Source organism: Silurus aristotelis (assembly GCF_946808225.1).
Source record: "Silurus aristotelis genome assembly, chromosome: 26".
Taxonomy (NCBI): Eukaryota; Metazoa; Chordata; class Actinopteri; order Siluriformes; family Siluridae; genus Silurus; species Silurus aristotelis.
This window is the reverse complement of record NC_139599.1, coordinates 3,057,871-3,075,594: the sequence shown is the minus strand read 5'-3', so window position 1 is coordinate 3,075,594 and position 17,724 is coordinate 3,057,871. Positions and strand designations below refer to the sequence as shown.

At 40.7% G+C, this 17,724-nt stretch overlaps 1 protein-coding gene across 4 annotated transcripts in view; it reads left to right on the top strand.

Annotated features, from left to right (window-relative positions):
* Positions 1-17,724, top strand: part of dcc (DCC netrin 1 receptor) — a 242,443-nt gene that overhangs the window by 109,371 nt on the left and 115,348 nt on the right. For all 4 annotated transcript variants that reach the window (XM_083531092.1, XM_083531093.1, XM_083531091.1 and 1 more), the window contains exons 3-5: positions 7,503-7,790; positions 10,397-10,547; positions 10,864-11,000. In XM_083531092.1, coding sequence (XP_083387218.1) covers positions 7,503-7,790; positions 10,397-10,547; positions 10,864-11,000 — 576 coding nt within the window. The remainder of the gene's footprint in view (positions 1-7,502; positions 7,791-10,396; positions 10,548-10,863; positions 11,001-17,724) is intronic.

Here is a 17,724-nt window from a genome sequence, read left to right as displayed (position 1 = left end):
AATGAGTGTGTGTGAATAAGTGAGTGAGTGTACAGGAGTGTGTGTGAATAAGTGAGTGAGTGTAAATGAGTGTGTGTGAATAAGTGAGTGAGTGTACAGGAGTGTGTGTGAATAAGTGAGTGAGTGTAAATGAGTGTGTGTGAATAAGGGAGTGAGTGTAAATGAGTGTGTGTGAATAAGTGAGTGAGTGTAAATGAGTGTGTGTGAATAAGGGAGTGTGTGTGAATAAGTGAGTGAGTGTAAATGAGTGTGTGTGAATAAGGGAGTGAGTGTAAATGAGTGTGTGTGAATAAGGGAGTGAGTGTAAATGAGTGTGTGTGAATAAGTGAGTGAGTGTAAATGAGTGTGTGTGAATAAGGGAGTGAGTGTAAATGAGTGTGTGTGAATAAGTGAGTGAGTGTACAGGAGTGTGTGTGAATAAGTGAGTGAGTGTAAATGAGTGTGTGTGAATAAGTGATTGAGTGTACAGGAGTGTGTGTGAATAAGTGAGTGAGTGTAAATGAGTGTGTGTGAATAAGGGAGTGAGTGTAAATGAGTGTGTGTGAATAAGTGAGTGAGTGTAAATGAGTGTGTGTGAATAAGGGAGTGAGTGTAAATGAGTGTGTGTGAATAAGGGAGTGAGTGTAAATGAGTGTGTGTGAATAAGGGAGTGAGTGTAAATGAGTGTGTGTGAATAAGGGAGTGAGTGTAAATGAGTGTGTGTGAATAAGGGAGTGAGTGTAAATGTGTGTGTGTGAATAAGGGAGTGAGTGTAAATGAGTGTGTGTGAATAAGGGAGTGAATGTAAATGAGTGTGTGTGAATAAGTGAGTGAGTGTAAATGAGTGTGTGTGAATAAGGGAGTGAGTGTAAATGAGTGTGTGTGAATAAGGGAGTGAGTGTAAATGAGTGTGTGTGAATAAGGGAGTGAGTGTAAATGTGTGTGTGTGAATAAGTGAGTGAGTGTAAATGAGTGTGTGTGAATAAGGGAGTGAGTGTAAATGAGTGTGTGTGAATAAGTGAGTGAGTGTAAATGAGTGTGTGTGAATAAGGGAGTGAGTGTAAATGTGTGTGTGTGAATAAGGGAGTGAGTGTAAATGAGTGTGTGTGAATAAGTGAGTGAGTGTAAATGAGTGTGTGAATTAAGTGAGTGTGAGTGAATGAAAGTGAGTGAGTGTAGGAATGATTGAAAGGGGAAAGAATGAGTCGATGACTGTATGAGAATAGATGAATGGATAAATAAAAAAAGAATGAATGAACATATAATGAATATATAAATAAAGTAATAAAAAAGTATGAATGCATAAAGAGACTATAAAAAAAGAAAATGAATGAATGAAGGGGCAAATAAATAAGTAAATAAGTGATACAAGAAAAGAGGAAAAAAATTATTAAATAAATTCATAAACAAGTCAACGAATGAATGAATGAAATATAGGAGAGTCTTCAGGACAGAGAGGCAACAACTTTGCCGTCATCCTGTCACAAATGACAAATAACCTCATCGGCTCCTTAAATCCCTGAGATTATTTTTGCCACTTTGCCTGTTCTGTTTCCTGTTCCTACTTCTGTTCCTGGTCCTGATCCTGATCCCTGTTTCTGCTCTGCCTCCATAGTTTCTGGTTTGGATTTTGTTTTGTTTTTTTGCTCTGCCCTGTATTGATCAGTCGGGTTTTGGAGTGTTTTGTATTATGTTTTTGGTTTTCCCTGCATTGTTCTGTCTGCTGGACTGGTTAAAAGACTGTGTTTTTGCCTTCGCCCCCATTGTTCTGTTTGTCGGCTATTTTGTACTGTTTTTTTTTTTCATTCAAGACTGTTCAATTATACCCCAGTTCTGTCCTGCATTTGTGTCCTTCCTTCCAGTCACATTCCCTGACAGAATAATTTGGCCTTGCATCGTGCCCTGACACTTTAATCAGGGTTCCCACGCTGCTTGAAAGTACTTACATTTCAGTCACATGGATTCAAGGCCTGGAAAGTACTTTAAAACAAAACTAATATAGGTCCTTGAAAGTGCTTGTATTAAACTCAATATAAATTTTGTTTAGTCATCTACAGGAGGAAAACGTTTGTATCAGTGTGCATCATTTTATATATATATATATATATATATATATATATATATATATAGAGAGAGAGAGAGAGAGAGAGAGAGAGAGAGAGAGAGATTATTTTTACTACTTTAAACGTTCCTGAGCAGCATTTCCTTCTTCTTCTTCTTCTTCTTCTCACGGCTTCTTCCATTAGGGGTCGCCACAGCGGATCATCCGTCTCCATACCCCCCCATCCTCTACATCTGCCTCTTTCAAACCAACTACCTGCATGTCTTCCCTCACCACAATTCTCAACCTCCTCCTTGGTCTTCCTCTTTTCCTCCCTCCTAGTGGCTCCATCCTCAGCATTCTCCTACTGATATACCCCATGTCCCACCTCTGCACATGTCCAAACCATCTCAATCTCACCTCCCTCACCTTGTCTCCAAAACATCCTACATGCGCTGTCCCTCTAATAAACTCGTTTCTAACAGCATTTGATTATTACCAGGTAGGAACTGTTCTGAATTGAACATGAGTCTCAAAACAGAGTTCAGAGTTTAAACCTGCCCTAAATTAAGTGCATTTGCAGATCCAGGTTCAGTAAAATACATAATGAGTCCATCTGTCAGTAGAAGTTTGGTCTGGAAATTTGTTTCATTGCCTCTTTTAAAAGTCCGACTAGACGTCTGCTGAATTCCACAGAGTTTGTTAGTTACAGTGATGTAGTAACTGACAGCTTGATTCCACTGTGTTTGAAAACTAATGAACATGTGCATGTATAGAGTATTTATGCATGCATGTGTGTGTGTGCGTGTGTGTGTGTGTGTGTGTGTGTGTGTGTGTGTGTGTGTGTGTGTGCACAAGCGTGGAACTCAAACACACTTATTATTCATGACACCGCGTTTGTTTCCACTCCGAGCCTCAGATTAAACGCAGGACTGGAGAATCGATCAGAACTCCGTAAAGCGTTTGTGGCCTAATGGCGCTAAGCAGACGCAGCGTAAACAGTGGCATCTGTTCCTTATCGGAAAAACGAAAAAAAAAAAAATCTCCAAAAGACGCTTTCAGTAAGTGATAAATGACGACTTTGCATCATCCCGAGCTTTTTTGAAGTCCCGACTTGTCTCTTTACAAAGGAATTTTTTTTAAGGCATAATAATCCTATATTTATCTCATAACATGGTGAGGCAAAAAGCTCGAATCTGTCATAAAATGTAGGTTGTGAATGTAGGACAATTCAGGCTGCAAAATAAGCAGTTATTCATTTACAGGTTGTTATTAAAGTCCTGGTTTGAACGGTTGCTATAGTTCATACACAGGGAGTTATATGGCTTCCAGCATACCACAAACGCTCCACTTAGCACTTAGAAATGTAGATTTGGAGGATTCTTTTTAACCATTTATGAAAGTCTTATGTGTCAGAGCTGTGTAAAAATCATGTAACTTTGTATGGCTTTTTACAGTATGGCTTTTTACAGTATGGCTTTTTACGGTATGCCTTTTTACAGTATGGATTTTTACGGTATGGATTTCTACAGTATGGATTTTTACGGTATGGATTTTTTACGGTATGGATTTCTACAGTATGGATTTTTACGGTATGGATTTTTTACGGTATGGATTTCTACAGTATGGATTTTTACGGTATGGATTTTTTACGGTATGGATTTCTACAGTATGGCTTTTTACGGTATGGATTTTTACGGTATGGCTTTTTACGGTATGGATTTTTACAGTATGGCTTCTCTGTAAAATGACAAGCTAAGAAAAAGTGAAAACTATATGTGACTGTAAGAATAAGTAATTGCAGCTTCTTTAACATACACTACGTGGACAAACATTTGTGGACACCTCACCTTATCTGCTTTTTAAACATCCCATTTCACAATATCTCCATTTTCTGTTCCACTAGATGTGACACTAGATTTTGGATTGTGCTTGTGGATATTTGTGGAGATTCATTCAGCCACAAGGGTGTTAGTAGGTACTGGTGTAGGTGAGGAGGCCTGGGGTGCAGTCAGAGATGGAAAGTAATGAAGTACAAATATTTATTTACTGTACTGGTGTGGAGATTTTTGGTATCAGTACTTTACTTCATGAAATTTTTTTTTTAGTTTTTAAATTTTCACTCAGGGTCCCTTACAAGGGAAATATCAAGGTCCGTGACGTCAGAGTGACGTGGGGCCGCCTTCCCGTGGGCTCACCACCTGCAGGAGGGACCGTAAGGGACGGTGCTGTGAGGATTGGGCAGCAGTCGAAGGCGGGGGCCTGCTTAGACTGCTGCCCCCGCAACCCGAATTACGGATAAGCGGGAGAAAATGAATGAATGAATGAATTTTCACTCATAAAATTTTTTTTACACAAATATTTTTTACTTTTTACATCTTACATTTTTTAAAACAGGCTTATTACTTTAGTTTTAATGGGTTTGTTGACATATTCGTTTTGTTGACGTATTTTTCTTTTCATTGCGCCGTTTTCAGCTCATCAACTAATTTCTCGTCATTGAGCATCTTTTTCAACCTACTATTTGTGTGTCATTTCCTGGCTCTCACGCACCACAGATTTAGACTAGTTTATAAAGCAAACAATGAGCGAGACAGAAGGCAGTAAAAAGTATCACTAATGTGGATGAGACAGAGGGAGTCAGTGATGTAAACATGACTGAGAACAGAGACATTCCTGGTTACCTGATCATCATCATCTTTTCTCTGCTTGTGTTCTATATGGTGGAGGTTCAGCTTGAATACATTCATTAGGTAACAAAATTTGAAATACTTTTGTATTAATATATTAATAATCCAGGTTTCAGTGTGACACTAAAACAGGTAGTAGTAATGACTACGTTTTACTTAAGTACATGTCAGAGCCCAAACTTCTTTACTTTACTTGGGTGAAAAAGTGTCGTCAGTACTACAACTTTTAAAACATGAGCATCTGCACTTCTTTTTGAGTGAAGGATGTGTGTACTTTTGCCATCTCTGGGTGCAGTCAGCATTCACATTCATCCCAGAGGTATTTAGTTGAGGTCAGAGCTCTATAGCAGGAGATCTTCCACTCCAACCCATGGAAAGCATATCTTTATGGAGTTGGCTTTGTGCACAGGGGCATTGTCATTCTGGGACAGGTTTGGTTCTCCTAGATAAGGTGAAGAGAAAATGTAAAGCTTCCACAGCCGTAGATGTTCAATACAATACTGTGTGCCTCCAACGTTTGGGGAAGAACCACATATGGCTGAAAATGTCGGGTGTTTCAATAATAAAGTTACAACTATATAATAATAAATAAGAAAGAAATAAGAGCAATAAAAATAAATAACGCTCAATTCCCATTAAATTCATTGTTTTTAAAGAGAATTAAATTCTCTTTTATTGAAATTTCTCTCAGGTATTTCCTTCCCTTCACTTCTCTCCCTTACATCACTCCATTTCCCCAGCACCACTTTTAAAAGTCGGATTGAACGTTATAAAATAGTGAATAAAAGCCAAACTTTATAAAATAGTGATTAAACCCTTTCAGTGGAATGCGAGTAGTCAAGAGTAAGTGATCACAGCGGTGGTCTGGCGCAGTTTAAACGTTCGGCCTTCATTTCATTAAGAAATAAAAAAAAGCTAAAAATCTCATCGTGGGATTCGGGAAACGGAGTGTTGAATAATTTAAAGCTCGTCGTTTCCTTGTTAAAAGCACGGCTCCGATTGTCACCCTGCTATTACATAAACGCCAGATTTGTATTAATGTGCTAGTTTTTGAAAGCTTTATCTTTTCTGAGGTACGAAATCATTTGCAGGGACGTGGCGGTCCGGATAATCAAAGCCTGGCGATAAACAGATTTTTTTTTTAATATCTAGTAGTGTTTGATGAAGAAAACTTAATTATTGAGTCAATTAAAACCTTAACTCCATCTAGGGGTCCACCAACTTATTATACAGTTTTAGTTTAATTCACTTTTATTTCTAGAACTTTTTCAACAACAGACATTGTCCTATAGCAGCTTTACAAAGATAACGAGTTTATAAAGGTGAAATGTATACATTTAGTAACAATGAGTTGGTTCCTTATAAGTTTATCTCCAGTGTTGACCATGGAAATGAAAAACATCCTTAAGGAAGAAACCTTAAGAGGACACCAAATGTCCATTTGTTACAATTCAATCCAGTTTTAAGTGGTATAAACAGATCAATGATTTTATTTCTGTGAAAAGAAAATCAGTTATTTGGTTCAAATACATTTCCACATTTTCACTTCCAGTACATCCGCATCTTTTACTCGTTTATGTAGATTAACTGCGAAGGTTAATGCACAAGTCTGAGCGTTCCGATTTCATGCTCCAGTGCAGTGTGGCCTGCTTCGTCATTCGTCTCACTCTCACTGACTGAAATGGATTAGAGCTAGAGGACTAATAAAGAGCTCATATCTGGCTACAAACTCTGGGTTTGGCTTATTTATTTATTTATTTATTCGTGGTTTTTTTGTGAGCACTTCATGCTGTGTGAGTAACTCGCAGTATAATTGGAGGCATTTAAGGGTATAATGTTGACAATAATCACGCTGATAACGAGCAGGCTTTCGCAACCAGGACACACACTTCATCTGCACTAGCTACAAAATAATTGGACTTCCCCAGCGAGATATTGGACTGCAGCATGTAACAGCAGCTAGATTTTTCATTAGAATTTAAATACTGACTTACTTTTTCTTGTTATTTTCCTGACTTTCAACAATGTTATATAGAGAACTGAGCACTTGAGGGTTAAGGGCCTTGCTCAGGGGCCCAGCAGTGGCAGCTTAGTGGTGTTGGGATTTAAACTCATGACCTTTTGATTCAAAGTCCAACATTTTAACCACCTATTCAGCATGTTAAATCTTTTCCAGATATATGAGTTCAGAAAGGAATTCATACTTCGGTGTTATACGATTGAACTATATGTTTTGATGAAATGCACGTTTTGAGGATTATAGGCATTCAATATCTATACAACTTTGTCTGTTTGCTACAATTTTGATTTGAAACAGCACTTCAGGCTTCTCGTCAGATTTTTGATCCAATGAACGTGAATATATATGAGATATATACAGGGTGGTGCAGGGAAAAGGGTAATTTTGGAAGTAGTAGTTGGCAACCCTGGGCCATTGATTGTAACCAGTACAAGCTTGTTTCGAAACCCTTACAATTAGTTATAATGGAGCAAAGGATTTTACAGTAAACGCTCCTTGTGATCCCTGTGACTGTGCGTGCAGCCTTGTGCTGCCATCTGTTGGCGTGTTACAAAACAAAGTCTCGGGACCTTTTGATACCACCTCGTATATTCAGATAAACTAGAATATGCTAGAATATTTCGCTAAAATAACAGGCAGCAAAAGCATTAAAGCATCAGTGAAACCTCTAACAATGTGTGATGATGTTTGTTATTATCTGTAATAATAATAATAATTCTAAGATACCTGTATCTTAAATCTCTAACTCTGAATCCCCCCTGCTCTCTTTAAGGTCCTTTACGGGTGGTGGTCCCGACCGAGTCGGTCTCGTCTTACATGGGTGACACAGCACTGCTGCGCTGCGAGGTGACGGGCGAGCCCATGCCTGTAGTGCGCTGGCAGAAGAATCGCGACGAGCTGCCTTTGACCTTCGATCCTGACAGCAGGGTGGTGGTGCTGCCCTCTGGCTCACTGCAGGTCAGCAAGGTGCAACCTCCTGATGCTGCCACCTACCGATGCCTGGCCGAGAACCCGGGGAGCGCTCGGACAGGCACAGACGCTGACCTCAGGGTCTTACCTGGTGAGTACCAACCTTGATCAGTCAGACAGGAATCAGAAGATTTCCAAAACTTGCATTCTGTCACACGCATGTAATTTATACTTAATGCAAAGATTGTTCAAAATGATTTGATGAAGTTTCTGTTGCAAGTTTGCGCAATCCGAAGCCTCTCATCACTCTCCAGCTGCGTGAGGCTCACTTTTCACATCTGACGTTTAGTTCAGCCGCATTTTATCTGTCCGACCACAAAGCAGGCATCAGCCTTCATAGCTGTCGATGATAAGAGTCTTCTCCCGGTAAATTCTGACAGTTCTTAACTCGGGATTTCTCAGCTCTGCCATATTTCGGATTTGATGTTTTTTTTATCCAATCCAGCTCGTTGTGTATTTATTAAACTCTTTCGCAAGCAAGAAAAATGTGGTGGGGATTAAGGGGCTTGAGTCCAGAAACGTGGGTTTAAAAACTGATTAATGAGCCTCGTTTCTGTCTCGAGTTCACTTTTCCTGCTGGTTTTTGGAGTGTGTAGGAATGTGTAGTTTATAGCAGTTTATAGCAGTATCTATGGGTGTGTAATTAGTGAGAAAACAGTGTGTGTGAGTGTTAGGAGGGTATAAAAGGGTATAGCAGGGTGCATGACTGTGCAAGAATGCGTATGGGTTAATTAGAGGGGGCAGGATTGTGCAAGAGGGTGCAGGAGTTTGTAGAAGAGTCCAGAAAGGTATAGAACAGAGCAGGATTATGCAAAATTGGTGCAAGAGTATAGGGGTATGTGAAAGGGTATAGGAATGTGTAGCAGGGTGCAAGAAGGGTGTCCAAGGGTGCAAGAAGGGTGTCTAAGGGTTCAGGAGGCTGTAGGGTGCTGCAGGAGGGTGTAGAAGGATGTTTAAAGGTGCAGGAGGGTGTAGAAGTGTGTCAGAGTCTGTATAGGGGTATACGAGGATGCAGGAAGGTGTAAAAGGTTGTCTGAGGGTACAGGAGGGTGTAAGGTGGTGCAGGATGGTATGAGTGTGTAGAAAAGTTTAGAAGGCTGTCCGAGGGTACAGGAGGATGTAAGGTGGTCTGGATGGAATGAGTGTGTAGGACGGTGTAGAAGGCTGTCTGAGGGTACAGGAGGGTGTAAGGTAGTGCAGGATGGTATGAGTGTGTAGGACGGTGTAGAAGACTGTCTGAGGGTACAGGAGGGTGTAGGTAGTGCAGGATGGTATGAGTGTGTAGGACGGTGTAGAAGGCTGTCTGAGGGTACAGGAGGATGTAAGGTAGTGCAGGAAGGTATGAGTGTGTAGGATGGTGTAGAAGGCTGTCTGAGGGTACATAAGGGTGTAAGGTAGTGCAGGATGGTATGAGTGTATAGGACGGTGTAGAAGGCTGTCCGAGGGTACAGGAGGATGTAAGGTAGTGCAGGAAGGTATGAGTGTGTAGGATGGTGTAGAAGGCTGTCTGAGGGTACATAAGGGTGTAAGGTAGTGCAGGATGGTATGAGTGTGTAGGATGGTGTAGAAGGCTGTCTGAGGGTACATGAGGGTGTAAGGTAGTGCAGGATGGTATGAGTGTATAGGACGGTGTAGAAGGCTGTCTGAGGGTGCAGGAGGGTGTAAGGTAGTGCAGGATGGTATAAGTGTGTAGAATGGTGTAATATGGTATGTGTGTAGGATGGTATAGAAGGGTGTTGGTGATTGTAAGAGGTTCCAGGAACACATATGAGAGTAAAGAGGGGGGTAGAATGGGGTGTTAAAATGAGCAGGAGGGCAAAGAAGGATGTAGGAGAAGACCGATGGAGGGCGGTAAAGTGTGTGGTCCTTTGGCTCTGTGTAACACTTGACAGCTGGTGTGGTTTCCCTGGATTATTCATGCTGTGTCCAGAAATACATTAAGCTGCTCATCCCACTGCCTCCAACCACACACATTAAAGTGCAAAACCCTAAAAAGCGATGAATCAATGCTGCTGGATCTGAGAGGTTTGGATTTACAGAAATCCCGTAGCGCCATTTAATTCAATAGCATGCGCAAACACTCCCTCACACACACACACACACACACACACACACACACACACACACACACACACACACACACACACACACACACACACACTCCTTACAACTCAGTTACACAACACAAACACACTCACTCTCTACATCATAAATTGTGTTGGTTAATTTACATAAGAGAAATCAGAGCTAAATAAGGATCGGCTCCTTCCTGTCGCGGTAATCAAGTACCAAGACTCTGCACTTCTAATGGGAGCTCCCTGACTACATATATGATTCATGCAGATACATAAACATCTCTCACACACACACACACATACACCCACACCCACACACACACACACACACACACACACACACACACACACACACACACACACACACACACACACACACACACACAGAGGTTCTTTTTTTTGGACTTTCTCAGTCAAACTCGAGTGCTCACAAAACCTTGTCATTGTATCTAAGAGTGTATATTTTGTCCTGTTTGTGTTTACATCTCCGATGCGAGCAGGCGATTTTTTCCCACCAAAAAATTCCCACCAAATATTGCAAATTAAATGAAAATCGCTTGCCAGGAGGTTGCATTCATGCTGCGGTGTTTCAGTTTCCTGTCTCATGTTTTGTTTTGCACAGAGCCTGGAGTAGTGAGGAGTCTGGTCTTCCTCCAGAGGCCCATGAAGGTCACAGCACTACAGGGCAAAGACACCGTGCTGGAATGTTCCGCCTCCGGCTACCCGACCCCCTCCTTCTACTGGATGAGAGGCAGCGAGATGATCCAAATCAGGTGAAGTCTGCTGCGAAAAATTGTGTGTGTAAGAGAGCTGGGTCTTATATACTGAAATAAAGAGAGTATCCATTTTATGAAAGAAAGAGTGTTGGAGGGGATTTAGAGACCTAATATACACTTAATATCTTCTATAGTTTCTCCAAACCTCAGCTCAGTTTCTTACGGTATCAACAACAAGCAGTAATAATGTGCTTGTAGGGCATCCTAAAGCGAAGTGCAACCACCACCATGCATCGAGAAAATCAGAAAGAAAAACAAACTTAACCAAAAGCGATCACAATAAAATGGTGTGTAATATTTTGTCTTTTCTCAGATCGAGGAAGTACTCATTGCTCGGCGGGAGCAACCTGCTAATCAGCAGCATCACGGACGACGACTCGGGCACGTACAGCTGCGTGGCTTATAACAAAAACGAGAACATCACTGCCGCCTGTGAGCTCTCTGTGCTAGGTGAGTTCACACCTTGTTTCATGGTCGTTCAAAAGTCACATCATTTTTGTTTTTTTAAATACATTACGAAAACAGGTTTCTTTCCAAGCTTCTGTCTATTGACCAACTAGTGTTAGCGATGTAGCGAGCTAACGAGAGCCGCTAGAGACGTCCTGTACCTAAAAACACCATAATCTACTGCTAAAGAATTGCAAGAAATGCTTCTGTAACACACTGCGTTTGTGCGTGCTCAGGCTGAGGCAGATCTGAGATCAGCGCTCTCTCTGGAGAAGAGGGGAAATCCTGCAGGCTGTAAATATGGACTTGTTAACATTTTCTCCGGAGGATATGCTTTTCTCACTGCAGGCCTTTAAAAGCAGGATCCTCTGATAAAATATTCACTGCAGGTTGTTTCGCATCAGCGATATTGACGCCGGCAGCAGAAGCCAAAACCAGCCTGTTTTTTCTTAGCAGCTCTCATTAGCATAACATGCTGCAGCGCCTTCCATTGCTGCTTTTGTCTTGCTTGTTGTTGTTTTTTTTGTTTGTTTTTTTTTAAACAAAAGCTAGTTGATGACCTCCTAGGTCTTGAGAAGGTGTTTGTTTACAGATATGTTTAGATGGGTATGATTTTACTTTTTTTCACTTTGATTATACATTGCCTGATACAGGTTTGGAAACGCTTTGTCCTTTATGTTTTTTTAGACGTACAGAGCGCATGTTCTTTTTGTTTCTATGCAACAAACAAAAAAACAGACAAGAATGATATAATGAAAGAGTGGGAAAAGGTTCTGTGGAGACCAAATGTGACGTTTTCTTCTCTAACAGAAGAATTTGTGTAAGCTGGGGAACAGGAGAGAAGATGTTAGCAGACTGCCCTCACACCCACAGTCAAACATGGAGGAGGAGGAATAATGGTTTGGGGTTGTTTTATATCAGTGAAGGTTTTTCAGGGTGAATCCTGAACAAACATGGCAACCGTTCCATACTTCAACATACACCAATGCATTTCCGTCTGGACTGCGGCTCGTCGGAACCGACTTCACCGTACAACAAGACAATGAGCTGAAATCTATCATTCAATGACCTTCACAGTCACTGCACCTGAATCCTATTGAACTGACAAACTGGATCACAAGAATAAAAAGTCCAGCTAGTGAAGAAAAGATTTGGCAAGTTTTAAAGCCAAATGTTTAGAGAAAAACTAACTGTCCAGATGCTGAGAGTGTGTAAAGCTGTTCTTCATGCTCCATAAAGTGGAACATCTGGAAATGTATAGATTTGGTTGGTCAAAGTACATCGTCATCCCATTAAATTACAGAGTTTGTTGCATAGAAAGAAAAAGACTAGGTGTTTCCAAACTGTTGTTCGGCATTGTATTAAATATGTTGGCAAAAGTTTGTGGACACCTGACCATAAGATTTCTGTGTTTTTTTGAACATCTCATTCCACATTGAGTCCCTATTTGCTGTTATAATAACCTTTACTCTTCTGGGAAGACATTCCTCTAGATTTTGGAGTGTGTTTATGGAGATTTGTGCTCATTCTGCCGCAAGGTTGTTAGTAAAGTACTGATGTAGGTGAGTTGAGGAGGACTTTGGGATCAATGTGAACACTGACTGCGGTGATCCCAAAAAAGTTCGGTTGGGTTGAGATCAAAGCTCAAGATCTTCCACTCCAAACCATGTAAAGCAGATCTTCAAAGAGCTGGCTTTGCGCACAGGGGCAGTGTCATGCTGGAACAGGTCTGGGTCTTCTAGGTCAAGTGAAGGAAAAATGTAATGTCTTCAAATTTGCGATAACCGTTTGGGGAGGAACCCCATGTGGCTGGGAAAGTCAGGTGTTCTAATATTTCTTTAGTTATTTTTTTAATGTCTTTTTTCCCCTGACTTACACATTCATTAGCATATGAGTTCTTTTTTAAAAAAGAGATTTTTTGGTGGCTTGGTAGGCGATCATCACACCGACGTTTAAATCTGTGAGAGAATGAAGAGCTACTGTAGCACAAGCTTCTGAAAGGTCAGCATGAGCAGCGTCGCAAAATATAGAAAGATGATCTGTACCTTGTGCTGCCCGAGCTTCCGTCCTCTTCAATGTTTCTGAAAATGTTTCTAAAACTGACCTTTTTAACAATTCAAGGAAAGGCAATCACTAGGACTGGGCAGTTCAGGTCAATAGGTACTCTGTGGATTTCATCTCAGCCTGAGAAACACAACAGGATGAGAGAGATAATTGAGTTCCAGCAGATTTCAGGGAGAGAGGGTGAGGTTGGAGGTTTAGCTGTGGTTTGGCTGTAATCCATATCCTGTGCTTTAAAGCTGAAAGTGTTTGGAGTAAAGTGTAGTAAGAGTTCATACCTGTAACCCTGTAAACCCGAGTTTAAATTCCTGTATGAGTGCAAGGATGAATGGAAATGGAGAGAAAAATAGAAGGATGAGGAGATGGAGGGGATGAATGGGATTGGAAAAGATGGAGAGGATGAGGAGATGGAGGGATAAAAAGAAGGGAGAGACTAGAGAGGATGAAGAGATGGGAGGGGATGAGGAGGATGAATGAAAGTGGAGAGGATAGTGGGGATGAGGAGATCAAGGGTATGAAACGAAAGGAAAAATGGAGACAATGAATGGAATTTGAGAGGACAGAGGTGCTGAAAATGTGGAAAAGGGATAGGATGAAAAGGATGTGGGTGGAGAGGATCAATTGGATTGAAGAAAATGAGGAGATGGAGGGGATGAAACGAAGGGAGAGAATGAAGAAGAGGAATGGTATTGAAGCGGGTGGAGGGGATGAATGGGTATGGAGAGGATGGTGGGGATAGGAAAAAAAAGCGAGGGGATGGAGAGGATGGAAGAGATGTTTTAAATTGGAAAGGATGGAGAGAATGGAGAAGAAAGAAGGGGAGGAAGGAATAGAAGGATCGAATGAATGGAGAGAAAAGGGGAAGAAATGGGTTGAAGGAAGGAAAGAATGGATAGAAAAACAAAAATGTAGGAGGGAAGTGAGGAAAAGCAAGAATGCATTTGACTGAATATAAGAAAGAATTAATGGAAGGAAGAAAAAATACACATTATTTAGAAATCGGATGGATGGATGAATAGATGGATGGAAGGAAGGAATTAAAAAGATTAAGAGTCGGGTAAATAGAGAAATATGTCAATAAAAAACCGTCTTGATGACTTGGATATGAATCTATAACTCTGCTTCCCAGCTGTGTTTGTCCTCAGCCTGCGGCATGGCGGCTCTTCGCCGCGGGTCTGTTTGTGTGGTGCAAAGCAGAAAAAAAACAAAGGAGTTCAAAACGCGTCTCTGTACATAAACTTCTCTGCTGCTGAACGCGCCGTTGTCCCGAAAAGTGATCGTCCCGCTATACTAACCGCATGCTATCTTGGTTTCAGCTTTGTTCTACATTCCTACGAGACAAACAAACATAACATGCAATTTCAATGACCAAAGGTGAAGAATGATGCAATGGAACGAAACTCAAAGCGAATGTGATGTGGAAAAAGTCTGCTACGCTACGTCTCTTGCAGCATCCTTCTGAAAGATGAGGACGGAGATGAATCGTAGCCTGAAATAACCTATGCTAATTCTTTACCCATAACGTGTAGCTGAGATGCTAGTGATTTATAGGGTGTAATGGCAATGTCCTCTCCCCTCTCAGCTCGGCCTTGCCTGTGTGTGTGTGTGTGTGTGTGTGTGTGTGTGTGTGTGTGTGTGTGTGTGTGTGTGTGTGTGTGTGTGTGTGTGTGGGGAAAATAGTTCAGAAGAAAAACAGCAGGTTGTGTTTACAGAGTTGGAAGCATGGCTGAGAGGAGCGTATCGATCAGCACCTGTGTGGAGGGAAGAACTGAGAAATTGCTGCTTCTTCACAAGAGAGCGAACGCTAATGCAACACATCGCTAAACACAGCTGCTACGCTATTAGCAAAAGTTAGCAAGAGGCTGTTATTAGCATGGTTTAATACAATAGTGCAGCTTTTGGACTATTTTTCCTCCCTCTCTCTCTCTCTCTCTCTCTCTCTCTCTCTCTCTCTCTCTTTTCTCTCAAACCTCCTTAATACCAGATTTCTCCTGCTATTTTTTCGTTTCTTTCCCGTCGCTTCTTTTCGGTCAGATTAACGCCCAGCCCCTATTTTTTTATTAAACCCACCAGCTTTGTTTGCAGTCTCCTGCAATATCTCAGGAGCAGGTCATGAATTTTCAATGAGAAAGTGAGCGAGAGAAAGCGAGAGAGAGAGAGAGAGAGAGAGAGAGAGAGAGAGAGAGAGAGAGAAAGAGAGAGAGAGAGAAAGAGAGAACTCTCTCCAGCCCTGATGTGACCTCTGTGACCCTAAACACACTGCACTACACACTCCCACCTGTGTGTTTCTGTTTATTCTGTAATAGTGGAGAGAGAAAGAGAGAGAGAGAGAGAGAGAGAGAGAGAGAGAGAGAGAGAGAGAGAGAGAGAGAGAGAGAGAGAGGTTGCATAAGGAGGCATGTGGTGGTATAAGGAGGTGTTTACTTCTGTAACAAAGAAAAATTGAAAGTTGAGAGTGAGAGACAGAGAAAGAAAGAACTCGGAGCATGAACAAAAATTTGAACAAAAGTTTGAATAAAAGAAAGAAAAGAAAGAAAGAAAGAAAGAAAGAAAGAAAGAAAGAAAGAAAGAAAGAAAGAAAGAAAGAAAGAAAGAAAGAAAGAAAGAAAGAAAGAACACACACACACACACACGCACACACACAGACACACACAGACACACGGACACACACACATACACACAGACACACACATGCACATATACTGTACATATACGCACAGACATACGCATACACACACATACACAAACACACACACACACACATACAAACACACACACACACACACAAACACAAACACACACAAATACAAACACAGACACACACAGAGACACACACACATACACACACACACACACACATACACACACACACATACACGCACATACATGCACACACACACACACACACACACACACACACACACACACACAGAACCTGTAGTAGTAACATGAAGTAGCACCTGTACAGTGATTTATTAACTAAACACTGACTGTAAAGGGAAATAAATGAGTTGCGTTTTTATTCAGTTTTTTTATTCGCCTCGTCTTGGGCCTGGAAGTGGTATAAATGCGTTTCTCTGCGCTCTTGTCGGCCGTGAGAAGTTGCTCACTCCAAGGCTCTCGATGCCGTTTTTTGAAAAACCTTTATGTTATAGCGTCAGAAAAGCCGTTGAATCTCCTCATCGCTCACCGCTCGACTTTCTCCGACTGAAAAGCCTGTGGCCTCGAGTCGATTCGTAAACGTCACAACGCTGCCGCAGCGCCGAGCGAGGACACGGAACATCTGATGGGTGGCACAGGGGGAAAGAGGAGGAATATCATTCAGCTTTTCTGATCTGAGTTTGGAGATTCAGACAGTCGTGATGTGAATATAAGAAGCGTCTACTTAAAATAAAAACACAAAATTGTATAATTACGCCGAGAACAGGACGACTTATTAAAGAGGCTTCTCATTAAAAGTTTATTCATTTGCATTTAGGCTTGTTAAGGATTTTGAAGGACTTTAAAAGCAGAACGTAAACTTACACCAAACTATTCACTATTCACTGTTTTAGCTGAATGTTTGGAGAAACGATCTGCCTGGATGCTGAGCTCATGGAAAGCTGTTCTTCATACTAAAGGATTTTTTTTATGAAATTAAAGTGGAATGTTTGGACATTTATAGATTTGTTTGGTCAAAGAAAATCATTTTTATTTTGCATAGAAACAAAGGGAACGTGCACGTGTCTCTCAAAAAGCAAAAGTTTAGAGGTTTTCTTTGAAAAACTGCTGTGATATGATTTTCAAGGACAATCTAGAAGTTTTAAAAAAATCTTGGGGAAAAAAGAAGAAAGCACAAAAAAAAATATTTGTTGATTAAAAATTTAAGAATGAGATAAAGAGAGAAAGAAAGGGGAAAAACAGCAGGGTGTACACTTTGAAAGGTGGGTAGCAAGAGAAGAAATCAAGTCAAGTCAAGTTTATTTCTATAGCGCTTTTCACAACAGACATTGTCTCAAAGCAGCTTTACAGAATTTAACAGTAAAGTAAATGGTGTGTATTTATCCCTGATGAGCAGCCATGGTGACTGTGACCAGGAAAAACTACCTTAGATGTTATGAGGAAGAAACCTTGAGAGGAACCAGACTCAAAAGGGGAACCCATCCTCATTTCGGTGACATCAAGAGTGTGATCATAGTCTTTAAACAATACAGAACACATTCTAGAGAGAACTTAACATGAGCACTGGAGTGTAGGATTATAAGTAATGATCTTTTTACAGTCTTATACAGTCTTTATGGTTATAAAACTAGGAGCTACTGAGCAACTCATAAAATAGCTCAACATTTGAGATCCTCACAGATCCAGAGAAATAAAGAAAAGAAAAAAAAAAGGAAGAATTCAGTAACTGTTAAAGAAAGGGATAAAGAGAAAGAGACTGTAGAAAAACAAGTGTTTACTTTGCAAAGAAGTCTTAAGAAAGAAAGAAAGAAAGAAAGAAAGAAAGAAAGAAAGAAAGAAAGAAAGAAAGAAAGAAAGAAAGAAAGAAAGAAAGAAAGAAAGAAAGAAAGAAAATTCAGTAAATGTTGAAGAAAGAAAGAAAGAAAGAAAGAAAGAAAGAAAGAAAGAAAGAAAGAAAGAAAGAAAGAAAGAAAGAAAGAAAGAAAGAAAGAAAAAAGAAGGAAAG